Below are 26,409 nucleotides of genomic sequence, written 5' to 3'. Positions count from 1 at the left end.
TCAGAATCACTAAGATAGAAATTGTAGCAATGGGACCTACCAATGTCTTCCAAATGATTTTTTATGTATGCTGAAACTTGAGAACCACTTCACCAAAAGATAAATTAAATTAAGTGAAGGTCTGGTTCATAGGCAATTCAGAACAACTGTGTAAATATATATTCTCTTCTGAACATTTGCATTTTGTCCCTTCCTTTTTCATAGAAAAAAAATGGGTGACTTACAAACTCCAACTTGCCCCAAACTGGGCAAGTTTCTTTCACTGCTTTAATGTGAGTTTTACTTTTTTGTGTGAATGCAATATGAACTAAGAGATGTGGCATATATAACCCGAGAAGATTCTGAAATCTCTATGCTGTGCTATCCAACATAGTTGCCACCCATATGTAGTTATTTAGATTAACAATTTAAATAAATACAACTTAAAATTCAACCCATTGGTCACACTAGGCACATCTTAACTGTTCAATAACCACATATGGCTGGTGGCTACAATAATGGACAATGCATATATAAAATACTCCATCACAGAAAGCACTATTGGACAGCACCCATACTCCTAATGAAGTAGAGTTTAACCATGATTTGTCAAGCTTCTTCCAGGGTGTGCAAGATTGAGAATTAAGTCCTATTAAACCTTGGCTGATGGTAGATAAAGAAGAGATTAAAAAAAAAAAACCCTACAGAATATTATTGTAGTTCATATAAAAAAGCTCATAAATTGTTTCAAAGTTTAAGCCATAAAACATGTATTATAAACTTTCTCACTAGAATACTGAACTAGTGATATATAGCAGAAAAGAGACCTTAGGAATCAAAGAGCTTTCATGAAAAATGAAATCTAAGTGATATCTAAATAGCAACAAGAAGCTATACATATACTAAACACATACTATCCAATATTCTACTTGTTAATAATCATAATCTGCTTTTTTTTTCTTTCCATATTATAAATCTTGACATACTAGGCTTGAATATTTTCTTTCATTGCTGGCTAGTTGAATTCTAGTGCTTGACACTGCATGTCCTAACCACTGGTTTTGGGATGGGGTGGGGTGGGGGTGGGGGGAAACTGCAGCAAGATTCAATGAAGTAGTTGCAAAAAGCAATAGTATATTGCATCATAAATCATCCTTGAAAATGTTATTTATAACAAAGTAGTATTATAAGACACCTACATTTCAGAGATTCTTGCTATATCCTATATAAGTAACCTTCAATCTACACATTTTAACTGGCTTTCTTGATTACTAATGTATTCTCCTTGTAGGAATAGTTAAATCCACACCTGTTTTCTGAAAATTATTTGTTCACACAGATGTTCTATTAAGCCAGAGAATATGGATAGTTATCTCATGAGTACATAAAAGTAATAAAACTAGGGGTGCCTGGGTGGCTCAGTCGGTTAAGCATCTGACTCTTGGTTTTGGCTGGGGTCATAATCTCATGGTTTGTGAGTTTGAGCCCCACCATCAGCCTCGTGTTCACAGTGTGGAGGCTGCTTGGGATTCTCTCTCTCCCTCTTTCTCTGCCCCTCTCTCGCTCTGTCTCAAAATAAATAAATAAACTTATTTAAAAAAAAAAGGCAATAAGGGGTGCCTGGGTGGTTCAGTTGGTTGAGCATCTGACTTCTGCTCAGGTCATGATCTCACAGCTTATGGGTTCAAGCCCCACATCAGGCCTTGCGCTAACAATGCAGGGCCTGCTTCAGATTCTCTGTCTCCCTCTCTCTCTTCTCCTCCCTTTCTCAGGCACACACACACTCTCTCTCTCTCTAAAATAAACACTTAAAAAATTTTTTAATTAAAAAAATGTAATACAACTATGACTTTGCTAGGTATGTGATTTACAGAAGATTTTAACAGGCACCTGGGTGGCTCAGTCAGTTAAGCATCTCACTCAATTCAGCTCAGGTCATCTCACAGTTCATGACATCAAGCCCCACCATCTGGTCCTGCCCTGAAAGTGTGGAGCCTGCTTGGGATACTCTCTGCCACTCCCCCAGTTATGCCCTCCCCCAAACAAATAAGCATTAAAAAAAAAAAAAAAGAGTTTAACAGTGGTCATTTAAATTAACATAGGCCATACGAATACTTAATATAAAATAATTGCAGTTTCAGGAAATTATATCAATAACCTGTGCTAATTGATTTGATATAAATATTTAACAAATCCCATCAAATTAAAATTTTAGTTCAACTCAATAAGTATTTATTACGCATCTATATGTGAGTAATAGAGAAAAAAATCATGAGTCCACAATCTATTATACATACAAATGCCCACAGAACGGTTTCCAAGAATTATTAAATAGAATATAATCATATAACTTGATACTAATATATTTATATTAGTATAATAAAACAATATATTGATATTTTATATTGAATATATTGAGCACTTACTACATGCTAGACAGTAAGCAGTTTACATACATTATCATTTTTTTAATTCTTTAAAAAAATTAAAATTTTTTAAAACAACCACCTCATGATGCAGATATGTTTATAATCCCATTGTTTACAGGTCAGTAAAGTAAGGCACAGAAAGGTTTAATAATTTTACAGTTAGAGACGGTTACCAGAAGAGAGGTAGGTGGGGGTGGGTGAAATAGGTGAAATGATTAAAAGTACACCCATCTTGATGAGCACTATTGTACAGAATCATTGAATTGCTATATCATACACATAAAATTAATAACAACACTGTGTGTGTTAACTATACTGGATTTAAATTTTTTTTTAATAGTAAGTTTACAGCTAGAAACGCAAGAAGACAGAGAGTAGACAGGCAGGTGCCAGGAGTTGTGGAAGAGGGGAACAGGAGTTATTGGGCAATGAGTTTGTTCTACAAGGTGAAGAGCTGTGAAGATGAATGGTGGCACTAAATGAAAGTGAAAGTCTATTTAATACCACTAAACAGGGCACTCAATGATGCATTTTATGTTATGCACATTGTACCATGATAAAATAATTGGAAAATACAATAACAGAAACCTGAGACAGAGTGATAATTTTGTGATATGGTGATTTATATTAAGAAATAAATATTCGGTGTCCAGTTCCTGGCACACAGCTCCTAAAACTCTTAAAGTACCTAAGTGGTTAAGAATAAAGGTATCAAAATCCAAAAAGGATAAAGATGTCTTTTGTTATGCCTAACAAGCCCCTTTCTTTTATTTTTAATATTGTACTGCATTTTTTTTTAATTTTTTTAAATTTACTAAATCCAAATTAGTTAGCATATAATGCAACAATCATGTCAGGAGTAGATTCCTTAGTGCCCCTTACCCATTTAGCCCATCCCCCCTCCCACAACCTCTCCAGTAGCCCTCAGTTTGGTCTCCATATTTATGAGTCTCTTCTGTTTTGTCCCCCTCCCTGTTTTTATATTATTTTTGTTTCCCTTCCCTTATGTTCATCTGTTTTGTTTCTTAAAGTCCTCATATGAGTGAGGTCATATGATTTTTGTCTTTCTCTGACTAATTTCACTTAGCATAATACCCCCCAGTTCCATCCACGTAGTTGCAAATGGCAAGATTTCATTCTTTTTGATTGCCGAGTAATACTCCATTGTATATATATACCACATCTTCTTTATCCATTCATCCATCAATGGACATTTGGGCTCTTTCCATACTTTGCGTATTGTTGATAGTGCTGCTATAAACATGGGGAGTGCATGTGTCCCTTCGAAACGGCACACCTTGGATAAATGCCTAGTAGTGCAATTGCTAGGTCATAGGGTAGTTCTTTTTTTTTTTTTTCCTCATCACACTGTGCCACAAACACAAGAGACATTTATTTTATGCCACACTGGGGATTTTATGTTAACAAGGCATGTAGGATCCTACAGGGCAAACAGCATGGTAGAACATCATGAATGTGAAAGTACATGGAATGTTCACAGAACTTAAACATTGAATGGCTCATGAGTTTAATATAATACAGTTTCCTTTTTTTTTTTTTTTTTTTTTTTTTTTTTTTGCTGAAGCATAGGCTTCTGGTTTACAAATATAAATGTCACTGATCATATTACTTCAAGAAAATATCCTAAGTTTTCAATGAGGAGAAAGGGTAGTTCTATTTTTAGTCTATTTTTTGAGGAACCTCCATACTGTTTTCCAGAGTGGCTGCACCAGCTTGCATTCCCACTAACAAGCCCCTTTCTTTCTTTTTTTTTTTTAAATGTATGAAATTTATTGTCAAATTGGTTTCCATACAACACCCAGTGCTCATCCCAAAAGATGCCCTCCTCAATACCCATCACCACCCTTCCCTCCCTCCCACCCCCCATCAACCCTCAGTTTGTTCTCAGTTTTTAAGAATCTCTTATGCTTTGGCTTTCTCCCACTCTAACCTCTCTTTTTTCTTTCTTTTTCCTTCCCCTCCCCCATGGGTTCCTGTTAAGTTTCTCAGGATCCACATAAGAGTGAAACCATATGGTATCTGTCTTTCTCTGTATGGCTTATTTCACTTAGCATAACACTCCCAGTTCCGTCCACGTTGCTACAAAGGGCCATATTTCATTCTTTCTCATTGCCACATAGTACTCCATTGTGTATATAAACCACAATTTCTTTATCCATTCATCAGTTGATGGACATTTAGGCTCTTTCCGTGATTTGGCTATTGTTGAGAGTGCTACTATAAACATTGGGGTACAAGTGCCCCTATGCATCAGTACTCCTATATCCCTTAACAAGCCCCTTTCAAGTACACTTCAGAATTTATGTTAATGAGGTGACATCTAGAAAGCCCCTAAGAATGGAAGCTGTTTGCCAGGGAAATCTGCCTCGTGATTAGAGTGTTGGAACTCTCATTCCTACTCCTCTCCGGGGGAGGAAAGGGACTAGAGGTTGAATCAAACACTAAGGGGCAATGATTTAATCAATCATGTCTACATAATAAAGCCTCCATAAAAAATCTGAACGACAGGATTCAGATAGCTTCTGTGTTGGTGACCATGCCAGCAGGGTGACACATCTGTTTCACTGAACAGAAGCTCCTGCACTCAGGACACTTTCAGACATTTCCCTATGTATCCCTTCACCTGGCTGTTCATCTGTATCCTTTATAGTTAGTATTCCTTTACAATAAACTGGTAAACTTAAGTAAATATTTCTCTGAATTCTGTGAACCACTCTAGTAACCAAACCAGAGGACGGGGTTGTGGGAACCTCTGATTTATAGCTGGTCAGTCAAAAGCACAGGTGACAACGTGAACTTGCCATTGGCTTCAGAAGTGGGGCAGTCTTGGGGAACTGAGCCCTTAATCTGTGGGATATGATGATACACATCTCCAGGTAGACAGTACCAGACTGAACTAAATTTCAGGACACCCAGCTATGTTGCAGAATTGCTTGGTGTGGGAGAAACAACCACACATTTGGTGACTGGAAGTGTAAAAATTAACTGGTAAGAGGAACACAGGAGGAATGTTTTCTCTACTACAGATTCACAACTAGAAAACAAATACAAAGGGGAAGAACTGTATGAAAATGGAAAGAAAGGTGACTCCAGTATAATTTGAAAAAGCTACTTCGATCTTCCAGAATTATGCTGTGCTCTCCACAAAACATAGGTCATGTCCTAATTAAGCACCATAATCTTACTATTTTAAAGTAAAAACAAAAACAAAAAACACATACCTGAGGTGAGAGAAACTTTTCAATGCGTTTGGCTATAAAACCTTTCTCCAATATGGAGTTGACTGATGGTCTATCCCTAGGATTTCTTTTAAATAACTGAGAGAGTAAATTGCGGAGATCATAAGAATAATGTAAAGACACAGGTGGAAAAGATCCAGATATTATCTTCAGTACCAGGTTTTTCATACTGCCAGCTTCAAACTAAAATCCAGAAAATAAATAAACATGTATGAAACATACATAAATTGAAAATAGGAATAAACAATGAGAAATAGTTCTTTTCCTAAAGAACAGAACTATATTACAAATATTTTAATCAGAATATATATATGTACATATATATATTAGCATATGTTATTCAGAACAAAGTTCACTTGGTTATTTATAAACATACTTAAAAGAGACTAATAGTCCTCATAAAACATCATAACTTGTTAAAAGATTAATTTTTACTTATTCAACACACTGAAAGATGGAATAAAGATATTAAAGATTTTATAAAAACATAAGAATAATAATAAAGACAAAAACAAACAAACCTTGTAGTCTTCATTTAAGACCTGCCTATCTGTGCCTTGTTGCAGTAAGTGGGAAAGGAAATTAACTACAAAATGGCAAGTATCTGAGAAAAATATAATAAATAAAAATACTAATTACTTTCCTTTTAAACACTGCTCATTATTATGAACTGTGTGATACTTCCAAAAGCCATGTAAGGAGCAATGTGGCAAATATTCCAAAGAGGAATATAAGCCATATCAATGGGAATAGTATATATCTTAAGAGTAAACACAATAGGGGCCCCTGGGTGGGTCAGTCAGTTAAGCATCTGACTCTTGGTTTTGGCTCAGGTCATGATCTGGTAGTTTCGTGGGTTCAGGCCCCACATCAGGTTCTGCACTGGCAGCATGCTTGGGACTGTCTCTCTCCATCTCTCTGCCCTTCCCCATCTGCACTGTCTCTGTCTCTCTCTAAATAAATAACTAAACTAAAAAAAAAGAGTAAACAGGGTTGCCTGGGTGGCTCAGTCAGTTAAGCATCTGACTTCAGCTCAGGTCATGATCTCACAGTTTGTGAGTTCGAGCCCCACGTCAGGCTCTTGTGCTCACAGCTCAGAGCCTGAAACTTGCTTCGGATTCTGTGTCTTCTCCTGTCTCTGCCCCTCCCGTGCTCTATCTCTCAATAATAAACATTAAAAACAAAAAATTTTAAAAAAAGAGTAAACACACTATAAACTCTAACTGAAATTAAAAAAAAAAAAGAGGGCAGTTTAAAATCTAAAGGTTTAATTTTCATTTTCAAAGTAAAATTAAGATTTTGATATCTCTGCTAAAATAGTATAGAATAGTTACACACTGTAACATGTTCTTAACGTACACATTAACAAAACAAAACTTGCTATAAATTAGGTATTGATAATTATACCAAGTATAAAAACGTTCTGTTAAATGTTGAATTCTCCTAGACAATTACAATATGATATTCAGGTTATTAAAATTTGAGTACAATTCAAATAGAAATTTAGAAATATCTAGAAATATCTATGTACCTAAGAAGGAATTCTAAATGCAGAATGATAAATTATTCCTTCCCTACAATCAATTTTCATTTATCTCTTAACTGACAAGCTTTTTTCATAAAGGTGAGTGAATTACTTAACTTCATGTGTCTACTTAAGTGTAAATAGCTCCAAAATACAGAAGCAACGGTGACAGAACAATGTAGATGAAAAATGAAAGAAAATGCACTGAGTTAGACCTAAAATGACTGGTATGTCAGAAAAACTGACCAATTCTTTCAAATACAGATCTGATAACCACCATTCCACATCACTTTGGCAGCCTATGCTTTTTTACCTTGAGAAAGAAAAATAACAGCTAAGACAATACAGTAGAAGAGTGTGCAATCATTAAAAAACACAACAACAACAAAAAATCCCCCAAATAATATCAGGAAATACAAACAAGGCTATAAAACTGCTTATACAATATAATCACACTTTAGACAGAGAGAAAAAAATCCTTTTAAAAATTAATGTAGAAGAAAGCCTGGAAGGAAACAACAAAATATTACAAGTACTTATTACCAATTAGAGGAACTGCTTTTGATATTCATTCACTTCTTTCTATTTTTATCTATTTTCTTTTCTGTAATGAAAATACATTACTGTTTAATGGGGGGAGCATTTTTAAAGAGCAAAATTTTGAAATGGAAAGTGTCTAAAATTCAACTTATTTAAGACAAAAACTCCCCCTTTTGGGAGTATTATGTGCCATCTCAACAAAGTCTAAAAAATAAAAATTTTAATTAAAGAGCATTTGAATTGATAAAATCCCTCAATGAAAATGGTAAAAAATTGTTCTTCAATTTCAATTCCAAACTCAAATAATTTGGGTGTTTTGAGAGAAATCACCAAGATGAAATAAATAAGCTAAAATACCAAATTCATATATGAATGTAACATTAAAAAGACAGCAAATTTGTTTTTCTCATTAGGAATAATTTCCTGTAAAAAAGTATGATATACCTATTATAATAATAAATATATAACATGCATATGTAATATATGTATATATTAAAGGAAAATCTATTTAAATTTACACTTGAAAGATGAGAAATTTAAAAACTGACAGAGAAGAATTTCCAGTACAAGTGGGCCCCCTGAAAGATGGCATATGATTTTTAAAATATAGAAATATTATAGGTACTTCAGGACATAATTTTTAAAATATTTCAGAAACTTCTACTTACTGCATGTTTAAGTGTGCACATTTCGTACAGGACACACCCCAGAGCCCAAATGTCACTAGAAAAGGGAAAAATGAGAAATTTTCTCTAAGTATCGGAGTTTACTTAAATTTTTTTTTTATTTAAAGGAAACAAAAGCTGAATGAAAATGCTTTCCAAAAATATATGTTCCATAAAATACATCCTTTAAAACTCAAAATTTCAACCATATCCAAATGATAAAAGTAGCTATCCCAGATTAGAAGAAGCAGTTGCCCAAGCAATTATTTTAAAGTTTTATTAAAGAAATGTAATATTTAAAAGAAAAAAGTCAGTAAATTTCATGAATATTCTAGTTATTTTATTCAATTATTTATGAAATACCATGATTTAAAAAAATATAAGGGGCACCTGGGAGGCTCAGTGGGGCATTCGACTCTTGATTTCATCCCAAGTCATGATTTCGAGGTTCATGGGATCGGGCCCCACCCCACATCAGGATAACACTGACAATACAGGACCTACTCGGGATTCTCTTTCTCCCTCTCTCCTGCCCTACCTCCAGGTGCACGTGTGTGCTCTTTCTCAAAATAAACATCTTTTAAAAATAATAAAATTAAAAATCTATATATTATAAAAGCAAAATACTGTTTTCATGATAAACAAGAAAATATTAACTTACTCAAATTTATCTGAAACATAGGACAGCCAACTGAAATATTATATAAGGTAAATATATTTAATCTTAAGGACTTAGTTATAATGTCTCCTTTATAGTTTCTTCCTCTCTTTTATACATATTTTTATAATTAAATAAATGCTACCTTCCATTTTTAAAAAGAAAAAATAAAAATCTCATAGTTCAGAGCAACAGTTGCCCTTAGTAGTCAATAAAAACAAAAACCACTACTCCTGAAAGCTGAACTTGTTGGAAAAAAAGAAAATCCAATACTGAAATCCTGAAGTTACCTTTAACTAAACTCACAAAAAGCTACAAATATAAATCTGTAACCCCCAAAAATTTATTTAGTTTCCAGATCAACTAGCAAAAAAAATGTGAATAGTAATTAAGCCATTTAGTAACTTGTACATGTTAGTACATGTAACATGTATAATCAAAACCATTACACAAATGATCCTATTTTTAAAATACTTTAAAACATATTTAGAAAAATGTGAATTTTAAAGTATACTGACAACGCTCATCCGTGACATTTTTAAACTATTTTCCCCACAAAATTAGTTTTATAGAAAATACTCAGGGGTGCCTGGGTGGCTTAGTCGGTTAAGTGTCCAACTTTGGCTCAAGTCATGATCTTACGGTTCCCTGAGTTGGAGCCTGCATCGGGCTCTGTGCTGCAGCTGGGAGTCTGAAGCCTGCTTCAGATTCTCCCTCTTGCCCCTCCCCTGCTCACACTCTGTCACTCTCTCTCTCTCAAAAATAAAAATAAACATTAAAATAAAAAATTCTCAGGCGCCTGGGTGGCTCAGTCGGTTAAGCATCCGACTTCAGCTCAGGTCATGATCTCACACTCCGTGAGTTCAAGCCCCCGCGGCACGCTCTGTGCTAACAGCTCAGAACCTGGAGCCTGCTTCAGATTCTGTGTCTCCCTCTCTCTCTGCCCCTCCCCTGCTCATGCTCTGCCTCTCTCTGTCTCAAAAATAAATAAAATAAAAAATTCTCAGGGCGCCCGGGTGGCTCAGTCGGTTAAGCCTCTGACTTCAGCTCGAGTCATGATCTCATGGTTGGTGGGTTCAAGCCCAGTGTCGGGCTCTGTGCTGACAGTGCTCTGTGCTCAGAGCCTGGAGCCTGCTTCAGATTCTGTGTCTCTGTCTCTCTCTCTCCCATTCCCATGCTCACACTCTGTCTCTCAAAAATAAAGTGTTTAAAAAACAATTTTTTTTTAATTCACCAAAGGATTAAATACATTCCTAATTTAAAGATAAAGACTGATATTTTTCACAGTTGACTTATTCACAAGATACAGAAATAGCATTAAAGTCTAAAATCACTTCAGTTCAGGGCACATGCGTGGGTCAGCTGGTTAAGTATCCAGCTTCTGATTTTGGCTCAGGTCATGATGTCACAGTTCATGAGTTCAAGCCCTGCTTTGGGCTCCATGCTGAGAGCAGAGGAGCCTGCTTGGGATTCTCTCTCTCCCCTACTCTCTGCCCCTCCCTCACTCTCTCTCTCTCTCAAAATAAATACATAAACTTAAAAAAATTACTTTAGCTCAAAGAAAATGCTAGTATCATTAAGAATATACACTAAATAATACTTTCCATGAACTAGACTGATTATTGTAATTTAAATTCATTTAAAAAATACATTAATGTTCTCAGTCTCAAGCGCTCAGGTTTCAAACATAGCTTCCTTCCCACTCAAAAAAAGGAGCTATCGCTTTCTTCCTTTTAACTTCTGTGAGTGCTTTCAAAGTTTTTTTTAGTTTATTTACTTATTATTTTGAGAGAGAAAGAGCACGCATGCACACAAACAAGCATGGAGCTCAAAGCAGGACATGAACTCACGAACTGTGACATCATGACCTGAGCCAAAATCAGAAGTTGGATGCTTAACCAACTGAGCCGTGCCCTGAGCTTAAGTAATTTTAGATTTTAATGCTATTTCTGTCAGTGCAGAGCCCGAAGCCAGGCTCAAACTCATGAACCACGAAATCATGTCCTGAGCCAAAGTCAGTCACTTAAGTGACTGAGCCACCGAAGTACCCCTGCTTTCAAATTTAAGACCAATATTTCTTGGCTAGTATATTTCAGTTAGAAAGAAAATAAATGGTAAATAGAATTCAGCAGCAGAATTCTTCATCCTAGTCACATGTTCTACAATCTGTTAGCCACAGTACAACTCAATGATTAGGGATTTGGGCTTGGGAGCCAGATGCCTGGGACTTGCAAGTTGCTTTCCCTCTCTCTCCGCATTTGGCTTCCTTACAAGGAAAAGGAGGAATAATTAATGCTTACAACTCACTAGATTATTGTGAAGAGTAAAGGAGTCAATACATAGAAAGCATTCAAACCAGTGCCGGGCATATAATTTGTTCAATAAATATTAACTATTAGATATTTCAATAGGAAGTGCTATGACAAAGACCAAAGTAAATACTCTATTTCCAATTATAACTTAAACAATAAGGTGATACTTTCTATAGTTCCTTTAGAAAGACAGTGAAATAACTTATTTGCAATCCCCCCTCATTGTATAGTAAAAAAATGGGTGTACGCGTATGTGTGTATATATATATATATGTACATATATATATATATATATATATATACACACATATATATTTTTATGAGCATTAATGATTTTGCAATAATATCCTGAGGTCAGTAAATACAGCACAAGAGAAAGATTTAAAGGGAATATATCTTGTAATGAATATCATTTTAAATACCTTTTATTATTGTAAGGTTTGTTTTCACAGATTTCAGGTGACAAGTAGTATGGGGTCCCTATGCAAGTTCGAGCCAGTTCCACAGTACTAGGATAAAAAAAGAATTATTGGAGAAGCTTAAGATACTAAAATATATTATAAATTAAAACATATACACCACCATGGACATTTTATCAAAACAAAGTTTAAAATTAGTATGTTACCTATTAAGTACTCTAGCGATTCCAAAATCTCCAAGTTGTATTGTCCCATCTTTGGTTAAAAATATGTTCTGTTTAAGAGATATAAAAAGCCAGAAATATTGTTACAGTCCAGTCCTGACAACTCTTTTCACAAAAACAAATCTAGTTTAAAAAAAGCTGGGAGGTGCCTGGGTGGCTCAGTCGGTTAAGCATCTGAATTCAGCTCACGTCATGATCTCATGGTTTGTGAGTTTGAGCCCCACAATGGGCTCTCTGCTGTCAGCATGGAAGCCCACTCAGATCCTCTATCTCCCTCTCTCTGCCCCTCCCCTGCGTGCACATGCTTGCTCTCTCTCTCTCTCTCAAAAATAAACTTCTTAAATTTTTTTAGTGTTTATTTTTGAAGGAGAGAGAGACAGAGTGTGAGGTGGGGGGGGTGGGGGGGCGGGCAGAGAGAGAGACACACAGAATCCGAAACAGGCTCCAGGCTCTGAGCTGTCAGCACAAAGCCCAACGCAGGGCTTGAACTCATGAACCGTGAGATCATGATCTGAGCTGAAGTCGGACACAACCAACTGAGCCACCAACCAGGCGCCCCATAAACAAACGTTTTTTAAAAAGCTGGAATAACTGGATATCCACATACAAAAGAATGAATGTAGGTCCTTATACCATACACAAAAATTAACTCAAAATGGATTCCTAAATATAAAAACTGAAACTATATGACTGCTAGAGGAATATATGGGAGTATATCTTTGTGTTATTGGGTTGGGCAATGGTTTCTTAAATATAACACCAAAAGCACAAGCAAAGAAGAGAATATAAAGTGGACTTCACCAAAATTAAAAACTTTTGTTCAAAGAACACTATATCAAAAGTGAACAGACAACCCACAGAACTGGAGAAAATATTTGCAAATCATGTATCCAGAATAAAGAACTCTTACAATTCATTAGCAACAAAAGACAACCCACTTAAAATACACAAAGTCACATATTATGATTCCATTTATATAAAATGTCCAGAAACAGGCAAATCCATTGAGAAAGAAAGTAAATTAGTGGTTTCCAGAGTCTAAGTAGAGAGGGAATGGAAAGTGATTGCTAATGGTACAGGGTTTCTTTTCGGAGTTATAAAAAAATGTTCTAGAATTAGAGAATGGTAATGGTTTCAAAACTCTGTGAATATACTAAAAATCACTGAACAATACATTTCCAGTGGGTGAATATTAAGGTATTTGAAATATATCTCAATATAACTTCAAATAAATGAACCCAGACTCCCCATTAAAAAAAAATGCCTAAAAATTCCAATTAGCCTAAATATAACAAAAGAATCTTAAAATTTTCCAATAATTTACCCAATTAATTTGCATTCATAAATATATAACCCCAATGCTCTATCAAACAGTAAAGGCAGGAGTTTGTGGCACATAAATTAAACTCCACATCATTTAGGAGACTTGACTCAGACACATGTTCACAGGCAAAGATGACACAAAGCAGGGATGAGGGGGATGGAGTAAAATGGGGTGAAATTGGGATTAGGTGGCAGAGAGTTGGGGGACAGGAAGGATGAGGTATGAAGCTCCCATCACAGATCCTTCTCTTCCTACTACACGTCCGGAGGCATTCAGGCTATACGAGAGGCTACAGGTGTAAGAAGGTAAGACAAACACATGGCCTTGACACCAGGAGACAAATACCCTCTGATCTACCTAGTCTGAGGACTGAGAAAGCCCAGTGGGGCATCCATGAAAGAAACTCTACACACAGATGAGTGAGCTATGGGGACAAAACATCTCCCACAAAGAGTTTCCAAAAAAAAAAAGTCAATAAAATAATCAGAACAAGAATTCACTCCAGACAGAATTAATTCTATAAAACAGTGACAAAAACTTTAAAATAAGTATGTTTAGCTAAGGGAGGGGTACCTGGATGGCTCAGTCATTAGGGCATGTGACTCTTGATCTCAGGGTTGTAAGTTTGAGCCCCATGTTGGGTGTAGAGATTACTTAAAAATAAAATCTTTAAAAAACAAAAAGAAAGGAAATTGCAAAGAGATAAATGAAAGAAATCCGTTTAAAAAGAACAAGACATCATGAAATAAAAACCAATCAGATTAAGAACAGAGGTATATGAAAAACCATTTAGAAATTTTGGAGAAAAAAAATAGTCATTATAAAAAACAAGTAAATTGATATGTATCAGTTTAGACAAAATTAAAAAAGGATTTGGGTAACTTGAAAGTAGGCTGAGAACTTCACATAGAAGGCAACTTAGAGACAAAGAAATAAAATGTGAAAGAACAAATAAGGTACTTGGAAGGGCTAGATTAAGAAGCTACAACACAGGTCTAGAAACATAATTCAGAAGACCATGAAGGTAATGATAGAGAAATAATATGTGAAAAAATTCTGCTAAACATTTTCCAGAACATTTCTAGGTGAATATACATTCTCAGATCAAAAGTACACAACATAATAAAAACTGAACTTCACCAATGCACAACCCTATGAAATTTCAGAACAATGGAGACATACCGAATATCATAGTCATCCAAAGAGAAAAAACAGGGTAAGAAACCAGACTAAATTCCTAAATAGCAACACTAGAGGCCAAGAGACAAATGAGTAATATCTTCAAAATATTCTTCAAAATATTCTTCATCTTCAAAATTCTTTAGGAAAACAAATTTCTAGCCTAGAAGTTTATATCCAAATTATCATTAAAGTAAGAGAATGGAAAAAAGTCATCTTCAGACATAAAATATCCCCCAAAATATACCTTCCACATATTTATTTTTTGGGTTTTTTCCCATCATTATGAGAGTAAACCCAGAAGGAGGATATAGGAAAGAGGCAGGAGCTATAACATACAAGGCATATAAGGAGGATATCTAGTATTATGGTGAAGGGAGAACAGTGAAGAGAGAACCGATAATCCAATGCAGACTGGATCAGGTTCAAAAATTTTAGCCTAAGACAACACTGGCTCCAAGTCCATATCCATTTAGAAGTTATTAGTGACAAAATAATCATACCTGTGACTTTATGTCTCGATGAAGAATTTTTCGATCATGTACATGTTTCAAGGCCAAACATATCTGCACAAACCAATCCAAAATCTAAGAGGGAAAATCAGATTTGTCATTTCTTTTATTAAAATTTACATCTCACAGTATTCTTTTCTTAACCAAAAAAAAGCATTCAGGAGTATCTGGGGTTGAAGGGAACTAAGTCCTTAAAAAAAGAAATTTAGTCTACAATTTTTAACTTTACTGTAATTAATGTCACTAACATTAAGTAGATATTCAAGCTGATATATTATGTGCAAGAGTCTACACTGACTTTAAAATGTAAGAGACTGCTACTGAAGCATCTCTTATAAATCAGAATATAGAAAGAAACTTCCAGAAAAGAGTGAAAAATGAATATACTAGGAGGGTAAGTGACTTTATATTTAAATACATCTTTTTTCTCCATAAATAAAAATCACGAGGGGAAAAATATCAGGCTAGAAATTTGGAAAACATAGCTGAGTTTTATCTCTTTCCACATTCACCATATATAAACATACTCTCTGAAGTTGGCTACTTAAAAGTACAAGGGCTTAATTTCTACCTCGTTCCTAACACCAAAAGAATTCCAAGTAGATGGCTTTTTTAAACAGGCAAAAATTAAACTATACAATGGTAAAAGAAAATAGAGGTTGATTTTCTATAATCTTTGATTGAAGGACTTTCAAAACTGACTTAAAACCCATAAGTTACAAAAATAAAGACTGACCATGTTCACTATATAAAATTTAAAACATCTGCAGGGCAAAATATATAATCGAGTATAATAATTATTTAAGAAAATACTTGCAACATAATTGATAGATTGCTAATTCTGTAATATGCAAAAGTTCATCCAAATCACTAAGAAAAATACTGGCAGTCAAAATAAGAAGTGGAGAAAAGACTAGAAAAGCAAATGATGGAGAAAAATAAGCCAATAAATGTACACACAAAACACTAATAAAAAAATTTTTCAATAATAACACTAAATAAAACAAGACACTTTTGTAACTTGAGAAAAATAAAATAACACACAAGGTTGGCCAGAATGTGAGGAAATAAGTCTTTGCATACCTTGTTTGTGAGAAAGTTAATTATAGTCATTTGGAAAAGTATGCAAAAATTTTAAATTCACATACCATTTGAAAGAGCAATTGGAATTTCAAATTTGTCCTACAGATACAGTATCACAAATACAAAAGGATGTATCCAGCAATGTTCATCAAAGCAAAAAAATATAAACACCTAAATACACATTTAAATATATTGTGATATCACTGTACTAGATACACAGCCATTGAAAAGAATTAAGTACTTCCATGTTTCCTTAAAGGGGAAAAAAGAGAAATGAAGATGGGAAAAAGGGGGTGGGGACACTGGCCCTTTAAATACTATGGAAGTCACCTCAGCATGAAAGAGTGGGGCTTTCAATCAGGGGGGAGGTACAACAATGGCTGTCCACCTCCTTGTCTGCACCTCCAAGATCAGAAATTGCAATTAACAATCAGAGAACAGGGGTCCCTGGGTAGCTCAATCAGCTGAGTGTCCAACTTTTGATTTAGGCTCTGGTCATGATCCAGGGTCATGGGACTGAACTCCATGTCAGGCTATGCACTGAGTATGGAACCTGCTTAAGATTCATTCCTCTCTCTCCCTCCGCCTCTTTCCCCGCTTGTGCACTCTCTCTCTCATTAAAATAATAATGATAATAATAATAAATAATCAGAGCACAGATCCCTGACATTTGGAGGACATGGACCTTTTTGCTCACCCTGGTTCCCACAAGTGCATTCAAACTGCTTCTGGAAAGTATGCAGGGCTGAATGCCTGAGTGCTGGGAGGTGCGAAATGGGTGGCAGCCACTGTTACCTAGCTAAGACCTAAAATTGATTGAAAATAAACAAAATTTATTATTTAAGCTTTCACCTACAAGTTGCATGCCTACAACAGACTCCAGAGATCCAAAATAGTTTCACAGGATAGATTCTGCCACTGTAATTGTTGTGTAGGTGGGGAGAGAGATTCCTCCTGCTTCCTACTCCACCATCTTCCCAGAATCCTCCTCATCTATATTTACTTTAAAATATTTTGTCCTTTGATTAAATAGGTAACCATATATTATTTTTCAGGTGCATACACTACTATTAGTAAATACACTATCAATATATTAATTAGCTCAACATTGTTGTAAGAGCAGCATGGTAAGATTTGCCAAATCAAAAAGAAGCTCAGCCTTTCCTGGGTTAAATTTGTGTAGGAAATTATTATTAAACAAATATTTCAGAAAATGGGAAAGTTCTAGACATTTGCCAATGACTTTGCTATCCAGATTTACACTTAAGGAAAATATTCATCAAGCCCTTATTAAATATCCCTATAGAAAATTTTTTTCTAGTATTGGTTACTATAATTTATTAACCAGACTTCCAGTCTAAATCATTTTGTTACACAGGCCTTTCTCTTCCTACTTCCAATCTAGAAATGAACAAAACCATCTCAGACTCAAGCCACCCTGCAGTCTAAAACAAAACATGGACTCTGGCCCCCATGTTTTTATGCTTCAAGGCCCAGAGCATGGCAGGATGTAGTAGGAGTAAGATGTTTCTGTTTAACTAATTCCCATTTCAAACAGGCTAAAATATATAATGTTCTTATTTGTGCTAACAAAACATCATTCTGAAGGGTAGAAAAATGTTATTAATTAAAAAAAAAAAGACTTGCAAAATTCTTATTGTTTATTATGGAATAATTTCAGAGATGGACAAAAATACATAGAGTAGACCTCCATAATAATTTCTAGGATGACAAGATGCATAACATATAGTACACACACATACATCATTATGTACTAAGAACATTTATCCAAGTGCAGAACCAAATCCACAGACTATCAATGTATTTTACAGAATGTTACAAAATTTAATAGCAAGCATTTTAAAGTTCAATAAAGACAAATGAATAAAAATGAGCACAAGCAATGGAATGTATTAGGTACAATTCTAATAAAAAAATAGCACTCTATACATTAACATACATTACTATTTGACTTCACCACAACAGTGAAGTTGGCTATGTGGAATGAACATCCCTATTAATGAATGAGGAAATAATCTCAAAATAGTTAAGTCATTTGTTAACATAACAATTACCAAGCTGATAAGTAGAACAATGACTGAAACCCAAGTTTTCTTACTCCACGTTCTGTGCCCTATTTAGTACACTTAACTGTGGAAACAGGAGATAAGTAAAGTAAGAAACAGGACATTACCTTATTTAATAGTACTTAACTAAAATATAACCCAAGATCTCACCTGATCATATTTTCAAGTTACTGCCAACAAACCATAAGTCCCCATCTACATGGTATTATCAAATGATTAGTTGTGCCAATTTATAGACACAGCTTTCCTAAGTACCATGAGAGGACATTAGTGAAAACTGTGATCTCTGTTTTACAGTAAATTACAACCTTGTTGAAGAAATAATTATAATGTGAAATTATTCCGACTACATTAATTAAGGGTGCATGATGCAGTAAAAATAAGTGAAGAGTTGAGCGAATACCATGGAGCATTACATAGCAGGTAGAAGCAACAAATGCACAGATAGCAAAACAAATGGATCAGAAACAGTACTAGGGGAAAAACAGAACTAAATGAGGTATCACACAACAGGTATGCATGTAAAAATACAAGACAACGTGCAGAGAAAGCATTTGACAAAATACAGCATCCTTTCTTGATAAAAACCCTCAAGAAAGTAGGGGTAGAAGGATCATACCTCAAGATCATAAAAGCCATATATGAAAGACCCACTGCTAATATCATCCTCAGTGGGGAAAAACTGAGAGCTTACCCCCCAAGGTCAGGAACATGACAGGGATGTCCACTCTCACCACTGTTATTCAACATGGTATTGGAAGCCTTAGCCTCAGGAATCAGACAACACAAAGGAATAAAAGGCATCCAAATCGGCCAGGAGGAAGTCAAACTTTCACTCTTTGCAGATGAAATGATACTCTATATGGAAAACCCCAAATATTCCACCAAAAATCTGTTAGAACTGATCCATGAATTCAGCAAAGTCGCAGGATATAAAATCAATTCAAAGAAATTAGTTGCATTCTTATACACCAATAATGAAGCAACAGAAAGAGAAATCAAGAAATCAATCCCATTTACAATTGCACCAAAAACCATAAAGTACCTAGGAATAAACATAACCAAAGAGGTGAAAAATCTATACACTGAAAACTACAGAAAACTAATGAAAGAAACTGAAAAAGACACACACACAAAAAAATGGAAAAACATTCCATGCTCCTAGATTGGAAGAACAAATATTGTTAAAATGTCGACACTAACCAAAGCAATCTGTTAATTCAATGCAATCCCTATCAAAATAACACTAGCATTTTTCACAGAACTAGAACAAACAATCCTAAATTTGTATGGAACCAGAAAAGACCCTGAATAGCCAAAGCAATCTTGAAAAAGAAAACCAAAGCTGGAGGCATCACAATCCCAGACTTCAAGACATATTACAAAACTGTAGTCATCAAGACAGTATGGTACTGGCACAAGAACAGACACTCGGATCAATGGAACAGAATATAGAACCCAGAAATGGACCCACAAACATATGCCCAACTAATCTTTGACAAAGCAGGAAAGAATATCCAATGGAATAAGGACAGTCTCTTCAGCAAACGGTGCTGGGAAAACTGGACAGCAACATGCAGAAGAATGAACCTGGACCACTTCCTCACACCATACAGAAAAAGACACTCAAAATGGATGAAAGACCTAAATGTAAGATAGGAAGCCATCAAAATTCTCGAGCAGAAAGCAGGCAAAATCTTCTTTGATCTTGGCCACAGCAACATCTTACTCAACACATATCCGGAGGCAAGGGAAACAGAAGCAAAAATGAACCATTGGGACATCATCAAGATAAAAAGCTTCTGCATAGTGAAGGAAACAGTCAGCAAAACTAAAAGGCAACCAACAGAATGGGAGAAGATATCTGCAAATGGCATATGAGATAATGGGTTAGTACCCAAAATGTAAAAGAACTTATCAAACTCAACACCCAAAAAAATAATTCAGTGTAATATGGGCAAAGGATATGAATAGACATATCTCTAAAGAAGACATCTAGATGGTCAACAGACGCATGAAAAAATGCTCCACATCACTCATCATCAGGGAAATACTAATCAAAACCACAATGAGATCCCACCTTACACCTGTCAGAATGACTAACATTAACAACTCAGGCAACAACAGATGTCGGTGAGGATGTGGAGAAAGAGGATCTCTTTTGCAATGCTGGTGAGAATGCAAACTGGTGCAGTCACTCTGGAAAACAGTATGGAGGACTTTCTGCTCAATATCCATATTCTTGTCACATACCTTATGACATTTCTAAAATAAAATTGTATAGTAAGGCTTGCAAAAAAAAAAAAAAGAAAACAGTATGGAGGCTCCTCAAAAAACTAAAAATAGAACCACCCTACGACCCAGAAACTGTACTACTAGGTATTAACCCAAGGGATACAGGTGTGCTGTTTCAAAGGGACACATGCACCCCCATGTTTATAGCAGTGCTATCAACAATAGCCAAAGTATGGAAAGAGCCCAAATGTCCATCGGCAGATGAATGGATAAAGATTATGTGGTGTGTACACACACACACACACACACACACACACACACACACACACAATGGAGTATTACACAGCAATCAAAAAGAATGAAATCTTGCCACTTGCAACTACGTGGATGGAACTAGAGGGTACTAGGATGGAACTAGGGGCTAAGCGAAGGCAAAGAAAGACAAATAAATGACTTCAGTCATATGAGGAATTTAAGATACTAAACAGATAAACATAAGGGAAGGGAAGTAAAAATAATACAGAAACATGGAGGGGGACAAAACATAAGAGACTCTTAAATATACAGAACAGAGGGTTGCTGAAGGGCTTGTGGGAGGGAGAGATGGGCTAAATGGATAAGGGGCTTAAGGAATCTACTCCTGAAATCATTGTTGCACTATATGCTAACTAATGTGGACGTAAATTAAACAATAAATAAATTTTAAAAAATTAAAATTAAAAAATTAAAAATATAAGACCATGATATCCACTTTGAAAAAATACAGAGAGACATTCATTACAGATACTGAAATAGCTGCCTAAAGAAACAAAAAAGCATAGGCTTTGCTGGAATGAGATATAATGTAGCTATTAAAACAAATATAATTGATCAACATGGACAAACATGTGGCAATAATCAAGATAATTTTTTAACACAGCCTGTATTTTTTCCCTTGTATTATAAGTAACATTTCCCTTGCTTTCTAAATATTTTTTTAATTTGAGTATAGTTGATAAACACTGTTGCATTAGCTTCAGGTGTACAACGTAGTGATTTGATAAGTTTGTATGTTTACAAACGTAGCTATCATCTATCTCCATACATTGCTATTACAATATTACTGACTCTACTCCTCATGCTGTGCCTTTTATTGCAGTAACTTATTCATTCTACAACTGGAAGCCCCTATCACCCACTGCTCTTTACCCATCTTGCCAAACATCCCTCCCCTTGCCACTGCTGCCACTGCTGGCAACCAGCAGTTTGTTCTATTTATAAGTTTGGGTACTCAAGGTAATTGTTAAGTGGCAAAAGCAAGATAGAGTATGCAATGTATAATATTCCATGTCTGAATATCTGTATCTTGATGTATATATGTACATGTGCAAGTATGAAAAAGAAAATTTGGAAAAAGACACCTAAAAACGGAGTAATCTTCAGGGATGGAACAGTGGGCAAAGAATTATTTCCATTTCTGAACCTTTTAATAATTTTACAATTTAAGCCTGTAAACAAATATTTAATAAACTCTGGAGTTAGATACTAGTAAGTTCAAACACTATACAATTTGGGACAAGCTACTTAACGTGTTAGATTTCTTATCTATTAAATAAACTACCCTAATTCATGGGGGATTATAAAGTTTAAAAGAGACAGAAAAATACAACATTCCTAGCACATGGCTCTCCCCATTCCCTTTTGTAAAAGCACATAATAAAAATTAAGAATGGGTGATAATGAGAACTGCAATAGAAATTTAGAGAAGGAAAAGATCACAGATTAGAGTGCTTGTGGAAAGGCTGGGACTTAAGCTGAACTGTAATTAAAAAAAAGGTAGAGAAAGACAGATACCATATGGTTTCACTCTTATGTGGATCCTGAGAAACTTAACAGAAACCCATGGGGGAGGGGAAGGAAAAAAAAAAAAGAGGTTAGAGTGGGAGAGAGCCAAAGCATAAGAGACTGTTAAAAACTGAGAACAAACTGAGGGTTGATGGGGGGTGGGAGGGAGGGGAGGGTGGGGGATGGGTATTGAGGAGGGCACCTTTTGGGATGAGCATTGGGTGTTGTATGGAAACCAATTTGACAATAAATTTCATTTATTAAAAAAAAAAAAGGTAGAATATTAATAATAGAGAGTTGGCAAGAAAGTATTACCAAAATAAAAGAAATAATAAATACACAGGAAAAATGAGATGTATAAACATGTGTCCTTAACACAAATAGTGCCAAACAGGGAATAAATGATCAATAAATATTTGTTAAATGAGAAGGGGTGCATATTAGAGAATACTAAAAAAAAAAATTAGATGGGGTGCCTGGATGGCTCAGTCAGTTAAGCGTCTGATTTCCCCTCAGGTCATGATCTCACAGTTTGTGAATTTGAGCCCCACGTCGGGCTCTGTGCTGACAGCTCAGAACCTGGAGCCTGCTTCCGATTCTGTGTCTCCCTCTCTCTCTGCTCCTTACCCACTTACGCTTTGTCTCTCAAAAATGAATAAACATTAGGGAAAAAAAAAAAAAAGACTGCTCAGGTAGGATAGGGTCATATTTTAGAGATCTCTAAGGTCAAAACAGATATTAGATTTAATGTAGTTGCCAATGCAAGGCCTCCAGAGCTAGAATTACCTAGGAAAGCCACATTGTAGGAAAATATGGTCTGGCAGCAGTAAGGCAAATTGACAGAATATAAAATAATTAGTCATAATGAATAATTAAGTTATATACATAAATATATGCATTTATACACACACACGCAAAGGATATAAATATATTACAAATATAATAATAATATTATAGACAAGAAATGAAATGGGGAACTAATAGAAACTAATTAGAACAGATAGGGAACTAATAGAAACTAGAACAGAAATGTGACTGAGATATTAGAATTTCGATACAAAACTGTCCTAATAATTACAATTAAGCATTTGTACTTACAAATAAATACACATATAAATAAACTTCGAATTGCTTCTCAATAATCAGGAGTAAGAGTCAATCTCCTACATGCTAACTCACCTGATCCTCTTGAAACAAAATGCCTTTCTGAGCATTAATTCGTTTAAACAGATCGCCTCCTTCACAGTAATCCATCACTATGTAGAGAGAACCATTTTCTACAAAATATAAACATTACATTTCATTTTTTAAAATGTATGTCAAAAGTATAGCTAAAGGTACTCAAGGGTTTACTAAAATGCAGCAATTAATTATGTTCTACTGAAAACCAGAACCATCTTCAAAAGAACTGGAGTGCAAAATCCGGTTATACAGATTGTATAATAACCTCGGTTAACAGGCAGCTCCATCATTAAAGATTTTCTACTAAGAATACAGCATCTTACTGAACAGCAGTATCCACATTGGTCTAAACATCTCTGGAACACAGACAAAATGCAGGCAAACATACTTGCTTTCATTTAATAGATATATTTTCTTAAACATCTATAAAAACATGTTTTTCTACCAATTTGTCAAAGATGGATTATAACTTAGTTTCTAATTGACCATTACTTTTCAGCTTTGTTTCATCCACTTAATCTATTACTTACTAAATATCAGATGTTGCAATGAATTCTGAGGACTCAACAGTGAGTAAGATTGTACACTCTTGGAGCTTTCTTTGATTTTATTGCTCTTTTTTAAAATTGTATATAATGTGTGAACATGAAAATAGGGCATTATCTTATTCCCCTTTATGACTCAGTCCACAGGAAAAGACATTTCTGTGACTCTACCTACGTCTAGTCTAGACAGGACTAGAAGAACACTTCTCATCCTTCCCTCCATCTTTAGTCTTATGTAAGAGTATCACTATGCTTATTCTGCCCAAATTAGAGAGTAGCTGATATCACTTGTAACATTTACTAAGCTACTACTTACTAGTGAGACTACTGCAACTCAAAGAACAGTTTTCATTTCTTTTACTCTTCTGTGCTTATAGCCTTATTTCCATCAGTACTTGCATCTCACACCTTGTGGTAGTGTTCTTGTTACCATACCTCCTTTTGATAAACTGTTTTTAACATGCCATGGATTGGGAACCTATATGACTGAGCTAATTAAGAATCTGTAGGGGCGCCTGGGTGGCTCAGTCGGTTAAGCGTCCGACTTCAGCTCAGGTCACGATCTCACGGTCTGTGAGTTCGAGCCCCGCGCCGGGCTCTGTGCTGACTGCTCAGAGCCTGGAGCCTGTTTCAGATTCTGTGTTTCCCTCTCTCTCTGACCCTCCCCCGTTCATGCTCTGTCTCTCTCTGTCTCAAAAATAAACATTAAAAAAAAAAAATTAAAAAAAAAAGAATCTGTATAATATCTGTATAATTCATTGGGACTTCTAAGAAGTCCTGGTCTCACCTCTTCCCATGGATAGAAGTAGGTAACAGCCACATCAATGTAAATAATACAGAAAATGCCTGGAAGACTGGCAGGACAGACTCTCCACAGCTAAATGTAGGGAAGAGGCCACATAGGAAGGTGAAGACATGGTCAGGAGCTAAAAGTACCTGTGGGACTGACTAATGTGGGGAGTGGTGGGGGGGGACACCCATGGTTTGGAGAGGGGGAAGAAACAGACCCTTACACCAGGCACAGGGAACCCTCACGGGGAAGATGAATCCCCATAACATTTGGCATTGAAAACAATAGGGGCATAATTTCACACAATCTTACAATCAGTGGGGCTTAACACCGGAACGTTAAAAATCAGCATGCTGGGCTCTGGGAAAGCAAGACAGCAATAGGATACTGTCACCACCCTTTAACAGAGACCACAACAAATAGCCCAGCAGAGATGCAAAACAGATGCAGCACTTTGAAAAATGTCTGGGGCATAAAGGAGAGTGGTTTATTAATCTCAGAGTTGTGCAGGCACGGCAAGGATGTTGGGAGACTTCTCCAGGAGCAGATGAATTGGCAGGCACCACAATACTGCCCTGTCCAGCAGTGTAGGTACATGGATACTTATAAGAAACCAGTATAGTGCCAAGACTCTCCACCTAGCCTGCTAATGGTGCAACCTGCCCCACATTCCACAGGCATATCCTCTCCAGCCAGGCATTATTCCAGTTATCCTCCAACAGCAGACCCATGCACACCTTGCTAACACCCTACACCCTGTACCCACATTCTCCTGTGGACCTCTACCTTTCAATATGCCTCTGGGAGAGCCCATCCAAAGAGATGCCATAAGACTGGCAGGCTGAAAGGAGCCCCAAAAGGGGCTAGCACCCCTCCAAAGTGACTCATGCCTGAGGGGCAGACAGACAGTCTAACTGCACCCCAGCAGTGGGCTGGGAGCAGACACTGGTCTGACTGTAGGCCCTGCCCACCAATGAAAGTTTCTCAGGAGAAAACAAAGGGACAGCACCTTGCATTTTGGTGTTACTGCATTGCTAGTAACTGCCTGGTCTGACTCAACCCAAGCCCAAGACAGCCCCAGACCAGCCCACCAACAACACAGAATCCAAACCCTGCCTACGAGAGGCAAAGAGAGCCACTGCAGACAACTGAATTAAAGGTAAATGCCACTCAGCCACAATAGCAGAGCATATATATCACACATAGGAGACACCCCTGAAGTGCCATGTTCTGGAGAACAGGGGACATTGAATTACAGGGCACTATAAGACCTCTTTTTCATAAAGCCACTACTTTCAAAAGCCAAAAATGCAGCTGACTTTCCTAAAAAAGAAATAGACACAGAATTAGAACATATAAGGAGACAGAGGAATATGTCTCAAATGAAAGAACAGGATGAAAATCATACAAAAGATCTAAGAGGCATGGAAATAAGTAATATACCTAACAGAGAATTTAAAGTAATGATCATAAGGATGGGGGCGCCTGGGTGGCTCAACTGGTTGAGCATCTGACTCTTGATTTCAGATCAGGTCATGAACCCAGGGTTGTGGGATCGAGCCCTACACTGGGCTCCACACAGAGCATACAGCTTGCTTAAGATTCTCTCTCTCAATGCCCCTCTCCCCAACTTGCAC

At 36.0% G+C, this 26,409-nt stretch overlaps 1 protein-coding gene across 11 annotated transcripts in view; it reads right to left on the bottom strand.

The window, feature by feature from the left end:
• Positions 1-26,409, bottom strand: part of NEK1 (NIMA related kinase 1) — a 228,338-nt gene that overhangs the window by 177,521 nt on the left and 24,408 nt on the right. For all 11 annotated transcript variants that reach the window (XM_045055687.1, XM_023252678.2, XM_023252680.2 and 8 more), the window contains exons 5-10: positions 23,435-23,532; positions 15,018-15,101; positions 11,994-12,061; positions 11,791-11,877; positions 8,402-8,456; positions 5,651-5,851 (exon numbers count right to left, since the gene is read on the bottom strand). In XM_045055687.1, coding sequence (XP_044911622.1) covers positions 5,651-5,851; positions 8,402-8,456; positions 11,791-11,877; positions 11,994-12,061; positions 15,018-15,101; positions 23,435-23,532 — 593 coding nt within the window. The remainder of the gene's footprint in view (positions 1-5,650; positions 5,852-8,401; positions 8,457-11,790; positions 11,878-11,993; positions 12,062-15,017; positions 15,102-23,434; positions 23,533-26,409) is intronic.

This window comes from Felis catus, chromosome B1 (assembly GCF_018350175.1).
Source record: "Felis catus isolate Fca126 chromosome B1, F.catus_Fca126_mat1.0, whole genome shotgun sequence".
NCBI classification, from domain to species: domain Eukaryota; kingdom Metazoa; phylum Chordata; class Mammalia; order Carnivora; family Felidae; genus Felis; species Felis catus.
The sequence above is the reverse complement of the archived record's forward strand: the minus strand, read 5'-3'. Positions and strand labels throughout refer to the sequence as shown.